The 27287-nt window shown below is 39.9% G+C and overlaps 1 protein-coding gene across 1 annotated transcript in view; it reads left to right on the forward strand.

Moving 5' to 3' along the window:
• Positions 1 to 1648: 1648 nt before the first annotated feature.
• Egfr (epidermal growth factor receptor) overlaps positions 1649 to 27287 on the forward strand; it is a 161080-nt gene continuing 135441 nt past the window's right edge. The window contains exon 1 of the mRNA XM_034983384.2: positions 1649 to 1838. Coding sequence (XP_034839275.1) covers positions 1778 to 1838 — 61 coding nt within the window. The 5' untranslated portion in view covers positions 1649 to 1777. The remainder of the gene's footprint in view (positions 1839 to 27287) is intronic.

Here is a 27287-nt window from a genome sequence, read left to right on the forward strand (position 1 = left end):
CTACTGTGCTGTCATAGAGTAAAGAAAACAGACGGGTCAATACACTATCGTTTATCTATACCTTTTTCGAGTTTCGTTTTATCCGTCGTGTCTGTCAAGGGAATCAAAACTTGTAGGATTCTTTCCGTTAAGTTAGAATTATGAAATTTGGCAGGTATCAACGTCTTATAGTACAGTACGCGGCAGAAAGTAATGTACATTGGCCTTTAGAATAACATTTCGGCTTTGTAGAGCGTTGTCTCTGTTGTTGCCGTGATGTGATGTGTGACATGATGTGTGAGTGATGACATATGGATTCGAGACATGGTCGCTAACTATGGGCCTCATAAGAAAGCTCATAGACGCTCAGCGGACGATGGAAAGAGCTATGCTCGGAATTTCTCTCCGTGATAAAATCAGAAACGAGGAGATCCGTAGGAGAACTAGAGTAACCGACATAGCTCAACGGGTTGCGAATCTGAAGTGGCAATGGGCAGGCAGAGTTCACACATAGGCTCTTGCGCCTATGTGTGAACTCTGCCTGCCCATGGCGTGTGGAAGTCCCTACAAGATACCTATGTCCAGCTGTGAACGTCTATCGGTTAATGATGATGTATTTAGGTATGATAACGCTGGACGTGTAATGTTATTAAATACTTACTTTGTTATTCAAAGATAACAATAATTTAATAAAATACTTCAGTATGATTCATTCATACTTTGGAAAATACAATGAAAAAAAAATGAATTATCGTTAAGTCAAAGTTCAAGCACGATGTAGGTAAGTGATGTATAGTGTGTAAAAATGACTTCTCCCGCGCCATTTTAACGTGTTAAATTTCATTTCAAAAGTATGATTTTAGTCTATATTTTAAACGTAAACCGTACTTTGGACATGACAGTTGACCCATAGAATTAAAATGGCACGTGAAAAGTCATTTTGTACGGACTATAAAAAGCTTAAATATATTCCCAACTAATTGATGCACGCGATTTTGTCCGCGTTGATTAAGATTTTTCAAAAATACCATGGGTAGTCAGTACCAAATCCTTCTATTTGATCGGATTCAAAAGTGTGCTGTCGGGCCTGTGGACAATCCCAAACTAAGCAACTCGTTGGATCACCACAAAGACGTAAGCTCTCTTTGCGTGTTCTGTCGCCTGTAGGTGTCGGCGAGTGTTCTGAGGAACTGTTCGACCTTATTCCCACCCTCCTTTTTCTACAAGCACATCGTACACCACCGCAAGCAATTTCCCCTGAGCACCTGGGTGCCCGGTGCACTTCGAGCACTCGTTGTGCCAGATAATTTTTTTCAGGCACTTGCAAACCCCCCACTAGGTGGACGGACGACATCGGACGAGTCGCAGGAAGCCGCTGGATCCAGGCGGTGCACGACCGTGGCGTGTGGAAGTCCCTACAAGGTACCTACCTATGTATGATACATGCAAACTGTGGAACCAACTCCCTTCAGCGGTGTTGGTATGGGTGGCGATAATCACTTAACATCAGGGACCCACCTACTTGCTTGTTTTATACTTAGCGCGGTCGTAGCGCGGTCAAACGACCGCGCTAAGTATAAAACTGCGCTCTACGCGGCCGCGCCGCCTCTGTGACATACACTATCTGTGAGTATACAAAGCGGTGCGTACGCGCCGCGGGTTCGAATCGTGCCTCTCTTTAAACGAGTATCGCTTGCCAGTGAGTAGGACGTGCCGCTGTGGACCGGTCTCCAAATGTGCCTGTGCCGCGATCGTGCCCTTTTTAACTAGTATGTGCCGTTAAAGTGACTGTGTGGCAATGATTGTGGCTATCCTGCTTTTGTTGGCGACCGCCGGCGCTGCCGAGTTCCAAGAAAGAGGTGAGACTTCAAAACTTAGAAAAAAACATCGTCAATCTTAATCTTTGCCTCGGATTCTGTATGTTGGCAATAGAACTGTCGCCTACGAAGCCGAAGTTGAACTAGTTCAAATAGTAAGACTGTAGTATTCCGACTTTAGTATGCCGCAGAAGCCTTGGAGAAGGCTGCTGATCCAAAAAACGCTCGTAAAAACTAAAAAACACCTTTAATTCACGAATACTGTAACAATTTATATAATATTTTAATCCCTTCATTCATTCTTCATTTCATCATTTCACAGTCAAAGTTTTAACTAAGTACCTAAGCTAAAATTAATAAAGTTTTAGCATTAGAATAGTGACAGGACCAAAAAGCTCTGAAAAATATTTTGAATTCCCAATGTCGAGTTACTTGTAACTAAGCTATGAACTTTAATTAAGCTAAAACTTTATGTCCTTACTAGCTTATGCTCGCAACTTCGTCCGCGTGGACTACACAAATTTCAAACCTCTAATTTCACCCCCTTAGCGGTTGAATTTTCAAGAATCCTTTCTTAGCGGATGCCTACGTCACAATAGCTATCTGCATGCCAAATTTCAGCCCGATCCGTCCAGTAGTTTGAGCTGTGCGTTGATAGATCAGTCAGTCAGTCATTCAGTCAGTCAGTCAGTCAGTCAGTCACCTTTTCCTTTGGTAGAAAAGATAAAGATTTCATTACTTGAGTTTTAATGGCAGTAGAGAAAAAAAAGCTCATAAACGTTATTATAACTTAAACTTCTTATCGACTTTTCTGAATAAGAATAAACTTTAACCACATTAATTAACTAAACTCAAAAATACTTACTGAACTGAACTTTACTTGTGGTTACGTCGTTTACATGAGTTACTAGGTATACCGATGCCGATACGACTTAAACACAAGCATGATCCACTCGCCTTCGTGAAATGCATAAACTATAAGTAATAAGGCTTTAGCACGCCGAATAGAGAGATAGCTGTAGAGTTATGTACTTACTAACAAATAACTTGTAGAGTCGTAAAGTCAAACCTGCCTACTTGTTATTAACTAACATTCCGATCTTAAAAGATGGTAGAATCACTAACAAGAAGACTATGGAAAGCAAACTGATACCTATATACCAATGTATAATATTAGGTCGTATTAGGTAATATTAGGTATAGGTAGGTATAATATTTAGGTGATAGCCTAGTGGTTAGAACATCAGCGTCCTAGTTGGTAAGTCTGAGTAAAGACTCAGTCTGAGTAAAGAGTTCTCCATAATGTTCTCAAAAGTGAATGAAGTCTAGCAACTGTACCTACGTGGTAAACTATAGCCAAAACCTTCTTATTCTGAGAGGAGACTCGTGCTCAGTAGTCAGCTAGTGAATAGGTCGATGATGATGATTCAAACCTCCATTAAAGTTAAAGGTGAAATTTTGGTACACTCTAACGTTAACCTAACTTTAACCGCATGTTTTGCAGTTGTGCCTTAGACTCTACGTATAATAGGCTCCTGCAGCTTTTCTATGTAACTATTGTATGTTAAGGTGAATATCGCAAGGTGTGCTAACTTGAAATGGCCATTGAGTTTAAGGGTAAACCCGCACTGTGAAGGACGAACTCGCGGACAAAAGCTAGTTTGTAATTAAAATTAGCGGAAAATGCCAGATTTTATAGTACGCTACCTTCTTCTTTTTCTTCTAAATATATAAAAGGATTCACTGACTGACTGATCTATCAACGCACAGCTCAATCTACTGGACGGATCGGGCTGAAATTTGGCATGCAGATAGCTATTATGACGTAGGCATCCGCTAATAAAGGATTTTTAAAAATTCAACCCCTAAGGGTGGGAAATAGGGGTTTGAAATTTATGAAGTCCAAGCGGATGAAGTCGCGAGCATAAGCTAGTAATAAATAAAATAATAACATGGCCTTGGCGCCCTTCAAGGCGTTTATTAACTTACTAATATTATAAATGCGAAAGTGTGTATGTCTGTCTGTCTGCTAGCTTTTCACGGCCCAACGGTTTAACCGATTTTGATGAAATTTGGTACAGAGGTAGCAAACATCCCGAGGAAGGACATAGGCTACTTTTTATCCCGGAAAATCAAAGAGTTCCCACGGGATTTTTAAAAACCTAAACGACGAAGTCACGGGCATCATCTAGTATTACATAAGTAAAATAGGCAAGTAGGTACAAAATAATCTGAATGCGGTTGTGGTAGGTAATGTTGTACCTAAGCACCTACTTTGTGTTTTATAAATGGCTGACGTTGGTTTATTAATTGGCTGAGGCCTGCGCCGCGCCGATGTTTGTTTATTTTCCTCAAAACTGCTGTCGAATTTGTATGTAAATGTTATAGGTATGTCATCCTTAATGCTACTAACAAACCCATCATCATCATCATCAACCGATAGACGTCCACTGCTGGACATAGGTCTCTTGTAGGTACTTCCACACGTCACGGTATTGCGCCGCCTGAATCCAGCGGCTCTCTGCGACTCGTCTGATATCGTCCGTCCGACCGTCCACCTAGTGGGGGGTCTTCCAAAGCTGCGTCTTCCGATGCGAGGTCGCCATTCCAGCACCATGTGACCCCAACGTCTAACGGTTGTACGAACTATGTGCCCTGCCCATTGCCAATTCAGCTTCGCAAGCTGTTGAGCTATGTCGGTCACTCATACATACCCATTACCCATAGCCATACAAATATTATAAATGCGAAAGTGTCTCTGTCTGTCTGTCTGTCGGTTTGTCTGTCTGTCTGTAAGCTAGGCTTTTCCAAAATTCTAAGCCCCTGCCGGGAATCGATCCCGGGACCTCCCACTAATAAGACAACAGCGCTTACCAATGCGCCAGGGAGGTCGTCAATAGTCAAATATGGCAAAGGAAAGATGTTAGATTAAATTCATCATTATCATCATCATCAGCCTGTGGACGTCCACTGTTGGACATAGGCCTTCCCTAAAGAGCGCCACCACACCCGGTCCTCAGCCTTCCTCATCCAGCCACTTCCCGCCAGCCTCTTTATATCGTCGGTCCATCGTGCTGGAGGGCGTCCCACACTACGCTTGTTTAAACGCGGTCTATTATATCAGGTAGACTAGCTTATGCCCGCGACTTCGTCCGCGTGGACTACACAAATTTCAAACCCCTATTTCACCCCCTTAGGGGTTAAATTTTCAAAAATCCTTTCTTAGCGGATGCCTACGTCATAATAGCTATGTGCATGCCAAACAGCCCGATCCATCCAGTAGTTGGAGCTGCGCGTTGATAGATCAGTCAGTCAATCAGTCAGTCAGTCAGTCATCTTTTCCTTTTATATATTTAGATGAAATTAATGTCGTACAACAAGTCGGTAGCAGTGGCGTGCACAGGATTTCAAGTCAGGGTATGCATTTAGGTATGAACTTATTTTCCGGCAGGTTTGAATGAAAAATAAGCATTGGATTTTTTTCAACGAGGGTAAGCAGTGCGTTTATGCCTCTATGAGCTGCACGCCACTGGTCGGTAGTAAGTCTGTCGATTTCTCTTCCGCCCTACTGTCGAGCGACTTCTATGTTAGGACTTGTACACATTATGTTGCTATGAAACTAGTTTGTGTCTTTGCTGTGCATTTCTATAATCTAGAATTCTTCGCTTAATTAACTGTACAAATCGTGCCCGAGTTGAATGGTGGGGAGGAGACGTTTGACCTCATTCCACACTCCTTTTTCTACAACCGCACCGAACGCCACCGTATTCCGTAAGCAATTCCACCCTCACCACCTGAGCACACCATAAGATATATGGATATCTGCTCGTGTGACCTGAATGCCTGGTAAACTTCTACCGCCCGTTATGCCAGATCTTTTTTCCACGCACATGCAACCTGTGGAACCAACCCCCTTTGGCGGTGTTCCCACTAGATTTCAACAAGGGTCATTCAAGGGTGGATCAACAAATTCCTGAAATGGGTGCTGCAAATGTTCATAGGTCAACGGGAAGTACCCTATAGGTTTCTTGACAGGCAAACAGACAGACAACGAAGTGACCCTACAAGGGTTCCTGTTTTCCTTTTTAGGTACGGATTACGGAACCCTAAAAATATCGTAGTTCGCACCAACTTCCGGTATTTGAATAAAACGGAAGTCGACGCAAGGTACCTAAATACTGAGCATGTGGAGTGGAAAAAAGCCAAAAGACACCCCCGGCACATCCCGGGGCCGTGCACAAGTGTTCGAGTTTTTGTGCGTGTTCGACTCCCGCTGCAGGAAGGATACGCACTTAAACAGATAATTGCGTCTAAAAAATAAACCTATACGCGCCGAATAGTTGAGGACCTCCTCTTCTCTTTGAAGTCGGTTAAACACAAGACAATTTTTAGGGTTCCCTACCTCAAAAGGAAAACGGAACCCTTATAGGATCATTTTGTTGTCTGTCTGTCGGTCCGTCAAGAAACGGGTACTTCTCGTTGACTAGACATACTGAAAAATCTGAAAACCGTGAATTTGGGGTTACATCACACAAAAAAAAAATTGTGGTCATGAACTAATAATAAAAATTAGTAAGTATTTTCAACTTTCAAAGTAAGCGTTTAAACTACCGTGAGTGATTTCCATTATAAATACTATCTGTCCCGGCTTACTCACGTGTGAAAAAGGACCCCGGATGGGTTCGAAACTAGTCGGGCTAACGTCGACTACACACGTGAGTAAGCCGGGACAGATAGTATTTATAATTTCAAAGTAAGATAACTATATTATCAAATGGGGTATCATATTATGAAAGGGATTCACCGGTGGCATTCTAAAACAGATTAGTTAGTTAGTTTTTGAATTATCGTGCAAAATATCGAAAAAATACGCTTGTAGTACGGAACCCTCGGTGCGCGAGCCTGACTCGCACTTGGCCGGTTTTCCTGTGGTAGGGAGTAGTGAGTCACTACCTTTATTATAAATGCAAAAGTTTGTTTGTTTGTTCTTCAATCACGTCGCAATGGAGCAACGCGACGGATCGACGTGGTTTTTTGTTGCGGATAGAGTATAGACCTACCTACGGATATTATAGTTTCGTAGCTCGTACCTACCTACAACTTAATAGGCAGAAGTAGCGCGTGTGTGTGTCCATATCACTCGTCACACTATCAGCGTCTGCAATTATAATTTGTGGCCGTTTACGTGAGGGGGAAGGGGGGAGAGAGGGGCACCCAATGTTAAACTCATCTGGACTGCGCAGTAATTAGTAAACACCTTTTATTATTAACACAGATGGGCATTATGTTAATCTCAACTATTATGAACTTTTGAGGACAAATACCTAATTAATACAACACGTGCTTCTCCATACAAACGTATCTAAATCTAAAAAAAGCCCGGGTAAGTCCGAGACTCGTCTGATATCATCCATCCACCTAGTGGGGGATCTTCCAACGCTGCGTCTTCTGGTGCGAGGTTGCCATTCCAGCACCTTGAGACCCCCACGTCAATCGGTTTTCCGAACTATGTGCCCTGCCCATTGCCACTTCAGCTTCGCAACCACTTGCGTGAGGATCTCCTCATTTCTGATCATATAGAAAAACTCCGAGCATAGCTCTCTCCATCGCCCGCAGAGTGACTCTGAGCTTTCTTATAAGGCCCATAGTTAGCGACCATGTCTCGGATCCAGTCATCACTGGCAACACGCACTGTTCGAAGACTTTGGTCTTCAAGCACTGAGCAATTTTGGACAAGAAGACATCTCGAAGCTCGCTGACCAACCGCGATGGATTCGGCGGCTGACCTCTTTCTCGAAATTGGACCTACCCAACTGGATTGTATACTAATTACTTTACAGTAAACAGATATACCGAACTACATACCTAAACTAACGCCTTGGACTTGCTTTACTTCGCCGTATTCAGGTAAAAAGACTTTTAATAGTTCATTGTGCTAATATTTCTGATTGGTTACTTTTTCGTCGTAAACTGCGTTATTGTGTGATGGAGTATGGACGATCAAACAATGGCGGTATTTTATCAACATCGACTGGCTCGATTGCGGTAGAATGACAGCTACAATGTCACGATCGCAATCAACTCTGATTGGTTGATGCTCGCTTACTATTGGCTACAATACATTGTTGTAACAAGAATATCATAAATTCAGCCAATCACAACAATTGCGATTATGATGATGACTAGCTGATCCCCGCGGCTTCGCCCGCGTGGATTTATATTTTTAAAAATCCCGTGGGGACTTTTGATTTTCCTGGACAAAAAGTAGCCTATCCGGAGATGCAAGGATGCAGTTACAAATTTTCATAAAACCATGTAAAACCATGATTCTTTAAAAATCCCGTGGGATCACCACGATTTAGGAATGCAATTCCTTACAGCATCAGGGCTGAGGAGTTGGGTCCTCAAGTACAAAAAGTCTTTACTTGGTAAGTACCTCCAATAGCAATTTATAACCGACAGTTTCTTAAATCCCATCAGTCTTGGTGGTCAGGTCCCCTGCAGCATCAGGATTGAGGAGTTGGAATCTATTTTTTTATGGGTCAATGTCACAAAGTTTCTCTCTCGATTAAAAAAAAATACGCAAATCGGTTCAGAAATCTCGGAGATTTCGGTGTCCATAAGTAGATAAACACAACTCCTCCTTTTTTTAAAGTTGGTCAAAAAAGTAGCCTATGTTACTCTTTGGTTAATCCTCTACTTGTGTGTGAGTCCAAGTCCTGTCAAAATAGGTTCAACCGTTCCGAAGATTAGCCCGTTCAAACCGACAGACAGAAAAAAATTTTAAAAACGTGTAATTCAGTTATGGTACAGTTCAAATAACTACATGAGCTTAATTTGACGTAATTATTTCGAAATTACAGACAGGCACTTTAATTTCATTTATTAGTATCTAGATAGATTCTCAAAAACTATAAAAAAAGCACCAGGTTTTTGCATTTAGTAACGGTAAAATGTACTTTTTATCCATTTCCAAAAAGGTGGAGTTTCTCAAATTCCACGTGTATGTTCTTCCCCTTAGCAATCGGCAACATCAATTAATAAGAGATAGAGTTACAATTTGCCGCCCGTAATATTTTTGCTGATTTAAACAAATCTATTGCAATTCTAAGGGTAAGTCCAGATTAAATAACATGTTATTATAAGTTACATTTGACACGTATTATATATTGTTGAAGCCATGATAGCCGAGTGGTTAAGACGTCCGCCTCCTATACGGGAGGTGGGGGGTTTAATCCCGCGCACGCACCTATAACTTTTCAAAGTTATCTCTATGAGAGACTCTCTACTAGTGAACCTTTGTCAGTGCGAGAGGTTGTAGAGGGAGTAGAATAGGTACAAAAAGACAGTCTTCTTTATTTGGCGAGTACATGTAGTTATGATGGTATGGAATGCACTAAAATACAGTCTTATCTCAAAATGTTTTTTATTCCTTTATGTTATTATATAGTGTAACCAGTGTGTAACAATTGATGCAGGAGTGTAACAACCACATTCCTGCTCTAGTATGTGCGTAATTAGATACATTATCTATATACATTTACGCATGCCATGGGTATGTGTAACATATCTGTGATTTTCTATTGGCAATGCGAAATGTGACATGCTTGCTGGAAACTATGCGAATTTGCAAGTTATGGAAAATAATAACATTGTGGCTGAATAGAATAGAATAGAATACATTTTTATTCAAGTAAACTTTTACAAGTGCTTTTGAATCGTCAGGTAGATTAATTTACAACTGGTTCGGAATGCCGTTCCTACCGAGAAGAACCAGCAAGAAACTCGGCGGTAGCTCTTTTTAGTTTTTTCAATTTACAATGTTATTATACCATACTATACAAGCCATTACAGTGCATTGCTGGAGCGCGTCAAATCCAAACTTTTTTATCGTTTACATAGTCTTCGACTGTATAATATGCTTTTTTTAGGAGCATACTTCTGATTCTGTTTTACACAATCCCTGAACTATATCCATGCAAAAAATCACGTTAATATGTTGCTCCGTTGCGGCGTGATTGAAGGACAAACCAACAAACCAATAAACCAACAAACAAACACACTTTCGCATTTATAATATGGGTACTGATTATTCTTACTATGATTGGCAACCCTGCTTGTAACATAAACAACTATTTTATCACACTACGCAAATAACAAAAGCAGCTTGATAACTGATAGCACTTGAAGAATGAATTCCTACAGACACTGATAAGATACACAGCCTTATTTATTTGTACCCGTAAGTGCATCGGGTAACACATTTTGCATTGATAAAAAACCGGCCAAGTGCGATACAAACTCTCGCACCGATGGTTTCGTACTACAGTCGTGATTTTTCGTCATTTTGCACGTTACATCAAAAACTATTGTGCATGAAAATAAAAATAAATCTGTTTTAGAATGTACAGATCTTCTTCTTCTTCTGTCTTCTTGTTCTTGTTCTTCGACGTCTGTTATGCGTAGAGAAGAATGTACAGATAAAGCCCTTTCATATGATATCCCACTTGGTATAGAGATCGTACTTTAAAATTTGAAAATACTAACCTTTTTTGTGATGTAACTACAAATTCATCGTTTTCGGATTTTACCTTTACATGTGCTTACTAGACTTAAATACCTGCCAAATTTCATGATTCTAGGTCAACAGGAAATAATTCCGAAGTACCCTATAGGTTTCTCGTGTCTACAGACAGACAACGAAGTGATCCTCTAAGGATTCCTTTTTTTCCTTTTGAGGTACGGAACCCTAATAATGTAAGTATTGCTCTACATTCATTGACAAAGACGATTGATAACATTATTTCTTGAATGAATTAACAGGTTTAAATATCGTCTTTGCGCGCATATAAATTCCGCTTAAATAGGTTTTTCTTTTATGTCTTTCTTCATTATCAACAGCTAGTGAGCATCCATTGTTGGATAAGGCCTTCTTTTAGATAGCGCTTGTATGTCTGGCTTTGTCTGTCTGGCTTTTTGCATTCATTCTATGCCAGTTATTCTACAGTACCTACGCGGCCGAAAGTAATGTACATCATGACATTATAATAATATTGTAAATTGATCATTTGAAAAGAGCAGCCGCCGAGTTTCTTGCTGGTTATTCTCGGTAGGAACGGCATTCCGAACCAGTGGTAAATTAAAGTAGTTGACGATTCAAAAGCACTTGTAAAAGTTTACTTGAATAAAAAAATACATTCTATTCTATTTCGGCTTTGTAGAGCGTTATCTATCACTCATACTTAAGTGACGTTTTGTCGGTCTCAATGACAGGGACAATGCTCTACCAATCTGCTATCTCCTTCTAAAAAAAATCATGTCGATGTACATTAGCTGCTTTCAGCCGCGTACTGTACGGATGCCAACCTTATGTATACCCTATCCGCGGAGAGAAGTTATCAAAACGCTTTCTCTGTTTGGCTCTATCATTTGTATGGGTACGTAACAGAGAGAGCGCTACACTAACTTCATTCCGCGGATAAGTTATAGCGCTCTCTCTGATACCCGTACAAAAATGATATTTGATTGATACTTGTAAAAATTAAATTGAGTAAAAAATGTAATTTATTTTATTTTAGTGATATTTTGAAATTTGAACAGAGCTCAGAGGCTCAGATAGACGAACAGACATACAGACAGACGTGTGTCAAGTAGACTCGGAGACCTTGCTTTGCTCGCCCAGTGAGATGCATATTGTGTGGCCTTGACCACGCGATGTTGGACTTGTAAGGCATCCGTTAGACCAACCAATCGTCTGGGCGTTCAGCGTTTATACCCTATCCGGAGAATGAAGTTAATATAGCGCTCTCTCTATCTATTCCCATACAAAAACAGAGAGAGGGCTATACTAACTTTCATTCCGCGGATAAGTTAGTAAAGCGCTCTCTCTGTTACCCGTACAAAAATGATAGAGCCAAAAAGAGATAGCTCTATGTTAACTTCATTCCGCGGATAGGGTATAAAACCGCGAACATGGAATGCAGGCGACTTGATGTGTTGGGTAAGAATCGAATCCTGTTTCAAGGAAGAACTTACAAACGCACTCAGAGTCGCTAATCGTTACTTAAGATTGAGTTAAAACGAGACAGATTTATGTGAGAGATATACCTAGCTCTGTCTTGTTTTAACTAAACTTAAGTAACGATTAAGTGACTCTGAGTACGGCTTTTAAACAACTAATTGTTCGGTAGAATCTCAGTCGTTCCTTGAAAACAGGATCCTTGACAACAATCCTCGAGATTAGAAGATTCATAGATACTAATATCTGCGACATAGCTCAGCGGGTTGCGAAGCTGAAGTGGCAATGAGCAGGGCACACAGTTCGTACAACCGATAGACGTTGGGGTCCCAAGGTGCTAGAATGGCGACCTCGCACCGGAAGACGCAGCGTTGGAAGACCCCCACTAAGTGGACGGACGACATCTCAGACGAGTCGCAGGGAGCCGCTGGATTCAGGCGGCGCAAGACCGTAGCGTGTGGAAGTCCCTACAAGAGACCTATGTCCAGCAGTGGACGTCTATTGGTTGATGATGATGATGATGAATATCTGCGAATGTACGGTAATGCAGAAGTAGCTATCCGTCTGTCACAACCGACAGCAAAACCTATCGTCTAGTGGAAGCATAAGTAAGCCTCAATAGGTTATAATTATTATTGTGATTGTATCGGTATGAGAAAACCTCCACAGTTTGTTATATTATGAAGTGTTTGTATCTATTAAACCACTAGATATCAAAGTGCGTCTTTATTCAATTAAAACGGTTCATGCTACTTATCCATAAAATTCAAAATTCTAAATCTTCGTTTCCTTCAAAATTCCTTCTGGCTGCCGCTTACGTAACTGGCGCTTGGAATTGGCATAAAAATAACTGTCATTTTGTATGGCACACCTCTTCCAGCGTATTTGTACATAGTCTATTTCAGTGGTACCATGTACATATATCTAGAGTTATACTTCATGCCTCGTACTCAAGAATCGAGATAATATTATATTAAAAGAAATGCTAGACAAATATTGGTCCGATCTAGCTTCACATTTTGAAATACCTAGTGTATATAATCTCTTCGTACGATGCCTTCGTATAATTATGATAGAACTTCACTTACAGGTAAGTTCGTTTAATCATTAATTTTTTAAAAAGATACAAATTAAAAGTTATTAATTACCATTGATAAAAAAAAAATTATATTTATTTCCATATCAAATATTATTATTTTTATCATGGTATGGTATTTACATAGGTTCTTAAACCCTTAGTCATGTCGACTTGTCTGGGCGCTGCACATTCCTATATCTATATAAACATTACATTATTGGGTATTATTCGAATTAAAAGTTAATTAATTAATAATTTAAACTAAAACTAAAACCTTAAAAATATAATATTAAAACTAAAATATATTATTAAAAGGAGTCCCTTTAGGCAAGGTTCCGAAGATACTGGCAGCGTTCCCCCTTTGAATAGCTAGGCTAATTCTGCTGTGATGTCGACTAACCTTTTTGCTATTTCCTTAAAAAGTCTTATAGCGCTAGGACCTCACGGACCAAGGGTCTCGACACCGAATGGGACAAATTCATATTCGGATTATCACTAATTATCATTAATTATCTTTTGTTTTGGTCCGTGTGCCCCCGATAAGCTTGTTATTTGTACGGTGACAAGGTAGTAAACATTCCTTTGGGCTTAGTGGGCGCTGGACGTGGATTGTGATTCCACGGTCGTAGCAATTAAAACTACGAGTGTAGAGCTGGTGTCGAGTAGCGAGGAGCGTTAGGCTGCATACCCATTGCTTTTTTAGGGTTCCGTACCTCAAAAGGAAAACGGAACCCTTATAGGATCACTTTGTTGTCTGTCTGTCTGTCGGTCTGTCAAGAAACCTACAGGGTACTTCCCGTTGACCTAGAATTATGAAATTTGGCAGGCTGAAAACCGTGAATTTGTGGTTACATGACACAAAAAATAATAATTTGTGGTCAGGAAGTAATAATTAGTATTTTCAATTTTCGAAGTAAGATAACTACATCAAATGGGGTATCATATGAAACGTTTTCACCTGTGCATTCTAAAACCGATTTTTATTTATTTTTATGTACCCATCATAATATATTATAAGATATTTATTAGTTTATTAGATTCTAGTACCGTAGACCTATTCCACTTCTTGATACGCCTTACTCTCAACCTTGAATGGGAAGCTGGAAGAAATCTCTGTTTAGAGATAAGCATTTCCAATGTAACTTAATTTATTATTACTTTGTAACTACAATTTTAGTACATAAAAATAAAAATAAAATAAATAAATTAATAATTTTTGAATTATGGTGCACAATGTCGAAAAACGCTGCGCGAGCCTGAGCCCGGTGTACGCTTAGCTTTATGGCTATTTTGTTACTAGACTAGCCATGTAACCTAATAAAATAGGATGCCTCATGGCCGTAGGTATTTAAGTGGTACTAATTCGGTTGTATACAAATCTCTAAAGTGACATGTCGAAAATTAGTATCTAAGTACTATCTCACTGTGCCTTGTGCGCACATTGCACAAGGCACAGTGAGATAGTATAGTATATATAGTGCCTGTAATAGCCTAGTGGTTAGGACGTCCGCCTTCTAATCGGAGGTCGGGGGTTCGATCCCGTTCACGCATCTCTAACCTTTTCGGAGCTATTGTGCGTTTTAAGTAATTAAATATCACTTGTTTTAACGGTGAAGGAAAACATCGTGAGGAAACCTGCATGACTGAGAGTCCTCCATAATGTTCTCAAAGGTGTGCGTAGTCCAATTCGCACATGGCCAGCGTGGTAGACTATGGCCAAAACCACTCTAAGAGGAGACCAGTGCTCTGTAGTTAGCCGGCGATGGGTTGATCATGACGATGATGATCTTTTTCAAAATGTTACCTGCATAACAGGATAGCACTAGCACAGAGTAAGGGTGGTACAGTACCTACGCGGCAGAAAATAATGTACATCGACCTTTAGAAAGAGATTTAGAGAGAGCGGTTTTGTAGAGCATTGTCTCAGTCGTTGGGACCGACAAAACGGCACATAGGTACGAGTGGCAGAGGCAACGCTCTACAAAGCGGAAATCTAATTCTAAAGGTTGATGTAATTACATTATTTTCTGCCGGGTATTGTATGTGCTTGAAGACCAAAGTCTTCGAACAGTGCGTGTTGCCAGTGATGACATATGGATCCGAGACATGGTCGCTAACTATGGGCCTTATAAGAAAGCTACGTCCAGCAGTGGACGTCTATCGTTTGATGATGATGATGATGATGATAATGAAGATACATACATAAACGAGGTTGAATAAGAAGTTATTTGTTTTCATACAACAACATACAATCGCAATTGTTTTGTTATTATCTGTGAAAAGATGATATTATCTTCCCCTATTATTATCCATCACATAAAGTGCAAGAAGGCTGTATGTAGTGTAGTACCTATTTAAAAATAATAAATTTAATAGGTACTTAACATAATATAATTAGGTATATACATATAGCGGACCTAGCTAAGAAGCTTTCCTCAAGCGAAGAAGTTAAGACGATGGCCATGATTCAGGAGATCGGGGGTTCGATCCCGGGCACGCACTTCTAATTTTTAGAAGGCAATTGAATATCACTTGCTTTAACGGTGAAGGAAAACTTTGTGAAGAAAACTTACATGCCTGAGAGTTCTCCATAGTGCTCTCAACGATGTGTGGAGTCTGCCAATCCAGCCTGGGCCAGCGTGGCAGACTATGGCCTAAACTCTTCTCATTTTGAGTGGAAACCAGTTCTCAGTAGTGAGCTGTCAATGGGTCGCTGATTACAGCCAAACCTGGATCCAGCGGGCGACTAGTTTGATCCCATCTGGGCACGTGAGGGATCTGCCCATGCTGAGTTTTCCAATGCGAGGTCGCTGTTCCAGCACCTTGGGAATGGAACGTCTATCGGTTTTTAGAACTTTGTACCCATTGCAGGAAAGGCATTCCGAACCAGTGGTAGATGCATCCGACTATTCGTAAGCACTTTTAAAAGTTTATATGAATAAAAAAGATTTTCATTTCATTTCATTTCATTTCATTTCATTTCATTTCATTTCATTTCATTTCATTGCCACTTGTTCGTCTTCGCACTTCTACGGTTCTTCTTATTTCTGATTTGATCGCGTAGAGAAACTGAGCAAAGTCTACCTATACCAACATGCGCTATCGCGACTCAACGTCGCGTGTCCACTCTATCCTATAATCTATATAGGTATATACCTACTATATAAAAGGAAAAGCTGACTGACTGACTGATCTATCAACTCCCAGCTCAATTACCACTGGATCAATCGGGCTGAAATTTGGCATGCATTAATATGACCTAGTAGGTATATCCGCTAAAAAAGAATTTTTAAAAATTCAACCTCTAAGGGGGTAAAATAGGAGGTTGAAATTCGTGTAGTTCCCGCGGACGAAATCGCGGGCATAAGCTAGTGTAAATGATAAATCTCTTTGATTTTGTACCATCGATGTTATAATATTTATTAGACGCTAGACAGCCACGTCTTTACAATGTTGAATGTTCTATGTTTTGACTGGCTTCGCCCGACTGGCTTTGTTATTATTAACAACCTTAGAATAACAATAACATGTCTGAGAAATGTCTAGTACTAGAAATCCCGCGTGCCTAGCGAACACATAGGCGTTACTATCGTACTTACTACTTAGTACAAGAAAATAGCATATTTAAGAGGCAAAATATGTACTTTGTGTATTAGTCCCGCAAATTGCCAATGTGCGTGGCCGCCATTTTAGTGACGTCAGTACTAGATTGGAGTTTCGAGCTGATAGTATATTTTTACTTAAATATAGGCAAATGAAGTCAGAATGACGTCATTTAGATGTTAATGAGACATGGTTCCAGTGCAATAGCAATTTGCGGGATTTATAGACTGTAGTGTGAACCTTTGTCGTGGGCTAACTATAAAACAAAGTAGAAAATCGAATGCAAACACTATTACGTGGATGATTTTTTTTTATTTAGATACAAGTTAGCCCTTGACTGCAATCTCACCTGGTGGTAAGTGATGATGCAGTCTAAGATGATAGCGGGCTAACCTGGAAGGGGTATGGCAGTTTTTAATAAACCCATGCCCCTTTGGTTTCTACACAGCATCGTACCGGAACGCTAAATCGCTTGGCGGCACGGCTTTGCCGGTAGGGTGGTAACCAGCCACGGCCGAAGCCTCCCACCAGACCAGACCAGAAATTAAGAAATTATAAAATTCCAAACCCCTGCCAGGAATCGAACCCGGGACCTCCCACTATTAGGACCACAGCGCTCACCACTGCGCCAGGGAGGTCGTCAAATCATAATGTAAACATAAAAGCCTTTTAGCTGACTCCAACTCGCTTTAAAATATGAACTCTTTGTTTAAATGTACGGTTAAGGTACTGTCACACAAAACACGTACATCGCGCGTTAAATCTCTAACTTCTATCTATATATATTATATACCTATCTAAATATATCAAAGGAAAAGATGACTGACTGACTGACTGATCTATTAACGCACAGCAGAAACTACTGGACGGATCGGGTTAAAAAATGGCATGCAGATAGATATTATGACGTAGGCATCCGCTAAGAAAGGATTTTTAAAAATTAAAAAATTCAACCCCCTAAGGGAGTAAAATAGGGGTTCGAAATGTGTGTAATCCACGCCGATGAAGTCGTGGGCATAAGCTAGTAAAATATAAAAGGAAAGCTGGAATGCTCTAACTAGCATTATTTTTTTGATATCAACAATTAAATTAACCTCTTTTGCGGTTTGTAAAAGTGATCCTTAGTTTTTACCGTTTTACTTCTATAGTACGGAACCTCGGTGCGCGAGTCTGACTCGCACTTGGCTGGTTTTGTTTCTCCAAATATAACTGAACTAGCTTATTCCCGCGACTTCGTCCGCGTGGACCACACAAATTTCAAACCCCTGTTTTACCCCTTTAGAGATTGAATTTTCAAAAATCCTTTCTTAGGGGATGTCTACATCATAATAGCTATCCGCATGCCAAGTTTCAGCCTGATCCTTACAGTATTTTGAGCTGTGCGTTGATAGATCAGTCAGTCAGTCACCTTTTCATTTCATATACCTACATATATAGATACATGTGTACTGGGATACGCTGTAGGGCTGCTGATCAATGTGCGGACGGCTTTGTATCGTAAACAGATGGCCAGTCGTTGGCGCCAGTAGGTATGAGAATATTATAAATAATATGTAGGTATTATGGATGTCTTTGCTTTGTTTTTAAACTACTTATCTTACACACGTGATCAGTCATGGTTCTTTGTACAGGCCATGTTGTGATGATTAAAAAATTGGTCAAGGCGAGTCGGACTCGTACACAAAGGGTTCCGTACCATTTTACAAGATATCCCAATATGCACTTTTTTAATTTTTAGGGTTCTGTACCTCAAAAGGAAAAACGGAACCCTTATTTGTTGTCTGTCTGTTCGTCGGTCTGTGAAGAAACCTACAGGGTACTTCCCGTTGACCTAGAATCATGGGCAGGTATGTAGGTCTTATAACAGACATAAAAAATATAAAAAGTAGCCTATGTCCTCCCCCGGTATGCAAGCCCCGGAACGGAAAGCTCTTGACTCGTGAAAGGGTAGCAGACAGACAGACAAACAGACAGACACACTTTCGCATTTATAATTGTCATAGCCTTATTATCACATCACTGATAATAATAGTATGGATAATAATACCTACCCTAGTACGAAACGTTGCGCGTCGTTCCTAATGAGAATGATTACTTGGTTATGGTAGGTTAAACTCGCAAATGACAACGATTGCGTCGATCGCTATCATAGCTAAGGAGTTCGTGGTGAGTAGAGTTGTATAGCTGTTGAAGAAAGCAAGACATTTCTCGCTCGAATCGAAATCGACTATTTTCTCGCTCAAGAAACGTATGAGCGAGTACGAACGTACGGACGTACATATATGTATTATCCCGTGTCAATAATTTTTATTTATTTATCATCAGTAACAGCATAGTTTATTATTTAAATCTATATGTACATTGTACATATTATATATCTGTGTAGTCTTATGTATGTCTATTATATTTTATTTTGTATATATTAGTGTATTAGTTATATGTATTTTAATACATATCATATGGTTTATCGGCTCATAAGATAGCTCAGAGTCACTCAGCGGGCGATGGAGAGAGCTATATGCTTGGAGTTTCTCTACGTGACCAATTCAGGAATGAGGAGATACGCAGGAGAACTAGACACTAATTCTGGCACGTGAACTATTGGCTCTGTTTCTTTAAGCATCAATCACAATTTTCTTGATACAGGTCTACTATTGTAACAACCGTCATCTAACAAGAATACCAACGTGATATCGTTAGTCATTACACAAATTGATCTTAATAAATTAGTTGAGTCAGGCGTCAGCGCGTGCGCACCTCAGGAATTGGGTATTTGACTCCAATTTTTTTATTACTTTATTATAAACTAGGATAAAAATAATGACGTAAACTGAAAAAAACTAATTAAATCGATTAAATAACAAAAAAGTTATAAGCATTTAAATATTTCTGATTAGACAGAGATAGCGCGATATAGCATTTTGACGTCACACCTTACTAATGCCATAGTAGCTTCGTGCGGTTTCATACAAATTTTCTTTTTGCGAGAAAGGGATAGAAGACCCTCCCACTCCAAAATTAAAATGCCTGTACCTAACTTTGTAAATCTTTGTTGGATTTTAATATTTTTTTCAGCGTACGTCATTATTTTTATCCTAGTTTATAATAAAGTAATAATATTTATCAAATTCAAAAGTAGGAAAATACCCAATTGGGGATCGAGAGCGTTGATATCACGAAGAACAGCGATATTACATTTGAGGTCAATGCCGAAGAATATCATTTATACCTAGTGCATCACACGAATATTATAAAGGCGAAATAAGGCAAGCCTAGTCAGGTGATGACTAACAAGTCAGGCCTAGTCCTAGACCTAGACCTAGGGCTACTTAATTTTTGAAAATTTAACCCTTGGGGTTTGGAAATTTGTGTAATCCACGCGGACAAAGTCGCGAGCATAAGCTATAGTATGTTATATTAAGTACGAGTATGTACCTACATTTAAAAAGAATCCGATAGTGGTGCGGAACCATTATCATCGTCATGGTCAACCCACGACCAGCTCACTACAGAGCACGGGTATCCTCTTAGAATGAGAAGGGTTTTGGCCATAGTCTACCACGCTGGCCAAGTGCGGATTGGCAGAACCATGGCAGAACCATAGGTCTACGATATATCAATGTTTGGGGGCCGAATAAGTCCGAAGATTAACGAGTGTTCCCGAAGGCGGGGCCGAGAGGGGCGCTCGGCGTTCCGTGACGATACCAGCGGAGTGTGACGTCTCCTACCGCGAGCCTCGGGCCTCAGCCGCTCTGCGCCTACTCGCTCCATGGTGTAAATCCCATGTAATCCCCACAACCTAACATCATTATCTAAATAATATATAAAAAAACGGGCCGAATTGAGAACCACCGATACACAATGAGTGTAATATTTTATAATAAAATTCCACAAGCAATTTTAGACTTGCCTTTACACAAGTTTAAAAAATGTGTTAAAAGTATGCTCCTAAAAAAAGCATATTATACAGTCGCAGACTATGTAAACGATAAAAAAGCTTGGATTTGACTCGCTCCAGCAATGCACGGGGCTGCAATGGCTTGTATAGTACGGTATAATAACATTGTAAATTGAAAAATTAAAAAGAGCAACCGCCGAGTTTCTTGCTGGTTCTTCTCGGTAGGAACGGCATTCCGAACCAGTGGTAAATTAAACCTGACTATTCATAAGCACTTTTAAAAAGTTTACATGAATAAAAAAACATTCTATTCTATTCTATTATATTCTATTCCACCTCCTTTTTTTAAGTCGGTTAAAAAGGAAAAGGTGACTGACTGACTGACTGATCTATCAACGCACAATATAGAATTGTGACGTCATTTTGACAAATGCCATAGTAGCTTCGTGCGGTTTCATACAAATTTTCGTTTTGCGAGAAAGAGATAGAAAACCCTCCCACTCCAAAATTAAAATGCCTGTAACTTTGTAAATCTTTATTGGATTTTAATATTTTTTTCACTGTACGTCATTATTTTCATCCTAGTTTATAATAAAGTAATAATATTTATCAAATTCCAAAGTAGTAAAATACCCAATTGGTGGGCTGATTCAGAGCCGGTATGGCGATCGCGTGCTATTTATTACAATCGAGGCTAATGAAGTGATAGAGAACAAAAAGTGTGACCGTGACCTGGCGTGACCAATATTCCCATACTGTAGAATAGAATATCTAGTAGGTACGTAAAGTGGATTCAGAACAATGCAAACATTCAAACAGCTGTTCAAGTCAAGGATGACAATAATATAATAATAGTACTTTTATACACGCCTTAGCTTCGCTAGTAATAGAGAGCCTGCGAGCGTCAGATATTCGTCTAATGCCCGGTTTCTGAGTACTTTTATCGACGGTTGATCTATTCAATAGCACTAAGTCCGATAACTCGAGACAGTGCGTTTCTGAACAACGCAACGCAAGATAAACTCCGTTTAAACTTAACTGGCCAATGTGCGCCGTTTATTTATTCCATAAAGTTACTTATTTGACGTTTCATCTGTCAGTAGGTAGTTCATGGTTTGCGTATTTTTAGATTAAAAAGTATTTTTAGATTAAAAAGTATTTTAATAGTAAGTTGTTCGTTACTTTGCAAAAACAGTGTTTAGCCACTTATTTAGCAAAGAAAAAAATACTATTATTAATAAAACTAGTGTTGGTGGCGAAATAAAAAAATAATAATATGCATCTCAAACTCGTTTCCTGTAACAGACCCATCTAGTGACAGAATAATGAACTGGTAATAACGGTTTCATAGTTTTTGTTGTATTCAGAAACGCGTGGACAGTTAAACGACGTTTATCTTATACATAACTTTATTGAATTAACAGCTAATGATAACATAACTGACGAGTTCAGAAACCGGGCATAAATGTATAAAAGTATAAGGTGACTAACTGACTGACTGACTGATCTATCAACGCACAGCTCTAACTACTGAACGGATCGGGCTGAAAATTGGAATACAGATAGCTATTATGAAAGGATTTTTGAAAGTTCAACCCCGTAAGGTGGTAAACTGGGGGTTTGAAAATTGTTTAGTCCACGCGGACGAAGTCGCGAGCATAAGCTAGAGAATACATTATGAGTATGGGAGTATGGATATACATAATATTAGTATGGACTCTGGACTCGATTGTACCTACCTGGTTATCGGACTGTAATATGGTGACGCAATATGGTTGTGGTTTAGTGAAACTAACTTTACTACACTATTTATATGGTATTGGCTCATCGCAGAGAATTACTGGGCTTGAGCGTCATTTATTTAATTAATACATTATTAATAACTTTCAGTACCAATATTATAAATGCGAAAGTGTGTTTGTTTGTTGGTTTGTTAGTTTTTCCTTCAATCACGTCGCAACGGTGCAACGGATTAACGTGATTTTTTGCATGGGTATAGATAAAAACCTGGAGAGTGACATAGGCTACTTTTTCAATCAAAGAGTTTCCACGGGATTTTACAAAAATTTAATTCCACGCGGACAAAGTCGCGGGCATCAGCTAGTTATAAATAATTATGATTAACTAGATGATGCCCGCGACTTCGTCCGCGTGGATTTAGGGTGTTAAAAATCCTGTGGGAACTCTTTGAATTTCCGGGATAAAAAGTAGCCTATGTCCTTCCCCGGTATACAAGCTATATCTGTACCAAATTCGGTTAGAATAATATAATAGAATAGATTTTTATTGAAGTAAACTTTACAAGTGCTTTTGAATCGTCAACTAGTTTAATTTAGCACGGCTGAACGGATGAGCCGTGAAAGGCTAGCAGACAAACAGATAGACAGACACACTTTCGTATTTATAATATTAGTATGGATAACACATGAAAATGTTGTAAAAATAGGAAAATTGTACAATGAAATAAATATTTTTATTCGTTTACTTTTGGCACTGAAAAAACTGGTGATAATCATGATATACCTAGGTACTCGTAGCGTTGTACTTATTAGGGTTCCGTACCTCAAAAGGAAAAACGGAACCCTTATAGGATCACTTTGTTGTCTGTCTGTCTGGCTGTCTGTCTGTCAAGAAACCTACAGGGTACTTCCCGTTGACCTGGAATCATGAAATTTGGCAGGTAAATAGATCTTATAGCTGACATTTGGGGAAAAATCTAAAAACCGTGAATTTAGGGTTGGATCACACAAAAAAAAATTGTGGTCATGAACTAATAATTAGTATTTTCAACTTTCGAAGTGAGATAACTATATCAAGTGGAGTATCATATGAAAGGTCTTCACCTGTGCATTCTACAACAGATTTTTATTTATTTTTATGCATCATAGTTTTTGAATTATCGTGCAAAATGTCGAAAAATACGACTGTAGTACGGAACCCTCGTTGCGCGAGCCTGACTCGTACTTGGCCGGTTTTATTATAATCATCATGATGTATAAAACACATGTACGTGAATTGTAAATATGCAGTAATTGAGCATGTGTTATTCCGCACATGGCTTTCATAGAGCAATATACAATTTTTTCACTACTTTTCTACCTCCCAGGGAGAAGCTTATTACTAAATCTACGTTTTTGCACAGACCACATTGAAACTTTTATTCAGTGTAATCAATCTTCTATCTTTCTATAGTCTATCTATCTATCCATCATCATCATCTTTAAATTCAATGAAATTTTGTAAATACGTTCTAGGAACTAATATCTGTGATTCATGCGATTTGCTAGCTTTTCGTTAAAATATTTAGTTTCAAAGTTACCAAACTTCACAGTCGCTGATCGTTCCTCCCTGTGTTGGGGCCAATACAGCTTTTATAAAATAACGAAGGTCTGGGACGCGCTGGCTCTTAGTCCATAACATTATTTGTCGCCTGCCAGTGAAGCCTCGACGTTTTGTCACAAGTTTCCTAACTGTCGTGAACTGTGCGGACTGGCGGAGGAGGACCTCCACCACGTCTTGTGGGAGTGTGCACTGTATGAGGACCTCCGGTGCGCCCTGCTGGACGGGATTGCTCGCGAGGAAGAGGGTCCAGTTCACTACCAGGACCTCGTTGCTTCGGTGGAAAACTTCGGCAAGCTGCGGGAGTTCGCGCATCACTGGCACAAGAGGCGGTACAGCTCGGACCGTGATCGTGGACCAGTGGGTGCTTGAAGAAGGATCCGGACCGCGGGGCACGCGGGGATCTACGTTTGTGTGTACGTCTGCCCCAGAAAGGGAAGAAAGACAAAAAGGGACAAGGAAAGGATAGAAAGAATTTGTAGGGAGTCAAGAAGGCGCCCCGGGAAAGAGCCACCGAGCAAGTACCGAACGCGCCCTCCCGCGTTTAGACCCATATAACCGCGAGGTTGGTGGGGCCATGAGAGGTGGTGGGTTGTCATGAACTGTGTATCGTGTGGGAGATAAATCGGCAGCGTCCGTAGTTTCGCAGATTCGCATTTGAAAGTTATCAGACCGGACGCCGGCTCTGGCTGCCCAGGAAGCAATTATCTGCTGATCATTACACGCTCAGATTATAAACATAACATGAACTTATTAATCCATATTGAGGTGATTAAACCGTTTCATTAAACGACCATTTTGTTTCGATATACAGTTTCGAATTGAATCCGAAAGCGTCCTGACCATTGACTTATATATTACTTCGTAAGGACAGGGCCATTGAACAAGCAAAATGGCACCGACTCTTTGGTCCTAAAATGTTTATTTAGCACCAATGCAACCTCAGTGACGCCTGGATTCAAACGGGTCGTTCATTAGTGTCTAAGAGGTGGCGCTGATATATTTGGTTCCAAAACCGTGAAAAATTTTGTTTGCTTGGGCATATCTTGTCATTTATATCGATGGTCATGACTCTCCTGAAAGAAAAGATACATGAGCTTTTGCTTTAGTCAAAATTTACTGATTAAACGGAATTTTCCATTAAAAAAGTACTGGCAAATATAATGAATTAGCTTATGCTCGTGACTTCGTCCGGGTGGACTTCACAATTTTAAAATTACTATTTTATCCTCCTAGGGGTTGAATTTTCAAAAATCCTTTCTTAGCGGATGCGTACGTCATAATAGCTATCTGCATACCAAATTTCAGTCGGACCCGTCCAGTATTTTGAGCTGTTCGTTGATAGATCAGTCAGTCAGACTGTCAGTTTAGACTAAACATGCAGTGCATGAATTATGTACTAAATAAGGACAAAAATATATACCCACTTATAGTGTGTGTTATAATATAATATTCTCCTTTTCCCCTCCAACTAAGCGTAAAGCTTGTGCTAGGCGTAGGTATGACAATAGTGCAATGAGTGGGGTTTGAACATCGATGTATTTGAACCAGCGACCTTTTGGATTACAGTCCGCTCCTATAACCGTTGAGCTATCAACTATATTTATATAAATATAATTTATATATCTAGCTCATAAAAATGCACCAAAGTCAGCCGTTATCGGCTTAGAATCGAACTCATAACCTCCCCTTACATTTAGGAGTACTTTATAAGACCACATCTCATCAATGCGCAAGGGAGGTCGTCGTCTTTAACTGGAAGATACATAAAACACTCACACATAGAAAGGCGACGTATCATTTTACTGCGCCCGCGCCGGTTAAGTGAGCGCAGGAGTTATTTTACAGTTAGGGTTGCCAATTGGCCGTTTCGTTTTAAATTAAAACCATATACCTACTTTAACTAGCTTATTCCCGTGGACTAGTAGTACTCGTAGCTTTAGTTTTAAGTTTGCGTTATAATTATCACCACTATATTATCTTACAAATCTAACACTATACCAGACAATCAATAAGAGTAATTTATTACCTATTTTGAATAAATCATTTTGAATAAATCATTTGACTTTAAACTAATTACGAACCTCTATGTTACCCCCTCAGGGGTTAAATTTTTAAAAATCCTTTCTTAGCAGACGCCTACGTCATCATAGCTAACTGCATGCAAAATTTCAGCCTGATCCATCCAGTGGTATGAGCTGTGCGTTTATAGATCAGTCAGTCAGTCAACCAGTCACCTTTTCGTTTTATACAAATACGTGTATATTATTTTGAAACTACTGCTCGTGACTTCGTTTACTTGGAATTAGGTTTTTAAAAATCCTGAGGGAACTCTTTGATTTTCCAGGATAAAAAGTATGCCTATATCCTGCCCCGGAATGTAAGCTAGCTTTGTACCAAATTTCATCAAAATCGGTTAAACCGTTGGGCCGTAAAAAGCTAGACAGACAGACAGACATAACACTGTACATTCAGTCAGTCAGTCACTTTTTCCTTTTTATATATATAAATTTCAAATTCTAATAGGTATCTAGGTATGTAGTATAAATCCGAAAGAGTTTCTGTTTTTTGTTTTTGTGCTAGTGCTTTAGCACAAAAACTAAAGTTAGTAAACTAAGTTAGTCCTTGACTGCAATCTCACCCGGTGGTAAATGATGATGCAGTCTAAGATGGAAGCGGGCTAACCTGGATGGGTATGGCAGTTTTTATTAAACCCACGCCTTTTGGTTTCTACACGCCATCGTACTGGAACGCTAAATCGCTTGGCGGCACGGCTTTGCCGGTAGGGTGGTAGCTTCCCACTAGACCAGACCAGAAATTAACAAATTACTAGCTGATACCCGCGACTTCGTCCGCGTGGAATTAGGTTTTTAAAAATTCCGTGGGAACTCCTTAATTTTCCGGGATAAAAAGCCTATGTCACTCTCCAGGTCTTTACCCATGCGAAAAATCACGTCAATCCGTTGCACCGTTGCAACGTGATTGAAGGACAAACCAACAAACCAACAAACAAACACACTTTCGCATTTATAATAAGGGTACTGATAAAATTCGAAACCCCTGTCAGGAATCGAACCTAAGACCTCCCACTAATATGAGCACAGCGCTTACCACTGCGCCAGGGAGGTCGTCAAAAGCGGCAGCCCTGCGGTTAAGCACTAAGTTGCGTGCGCGGGCGCAGTCTCACAAGATTAAAGTGCGTTAGCTCTATTGAGTGGCTGCAGCGACGCGGCGCATGAATGAAAGTGCATGTCGGCCGACACTCGCCATTCACACTGGGGCGTGGGCATGAAAGCGACAGTTCCACGTCCGAAGTCCCAACACAGGATATCCGAACTAATCTAATAGGTGAGACGTAGTTTGTGAACTGGGATTTTGAAAACCTCTCTGGTTTCTGGTTATGAAGAACGTTAGGACCGCTAAGGTTTGGCACGCCCTTCTGGCGTCCGTGTTTCCTGCCAACTTGAGTACAATCAAGTATAAATTAAGTACATTCAAGGCAAGATTGAAGAAGTATCCAAACTAGATCTCGTCATTGTTTTCTTATGATTGTCG

Source organism: Maniola hyperantus, chromosome Z (genome assembly GCF_902806685.2).
Source record: "Maniola hyperantus chromosome Z, iAphHyp1.2, whole genome shotgun sequence".
Classification (NCBI taxonomy): domain Eukaryota; kingdom Metazoa; phylum Arthropoda; class Insecta; order Lepidoptera; family Nymphalidae; genus Maniola; species Maniola hyperantus.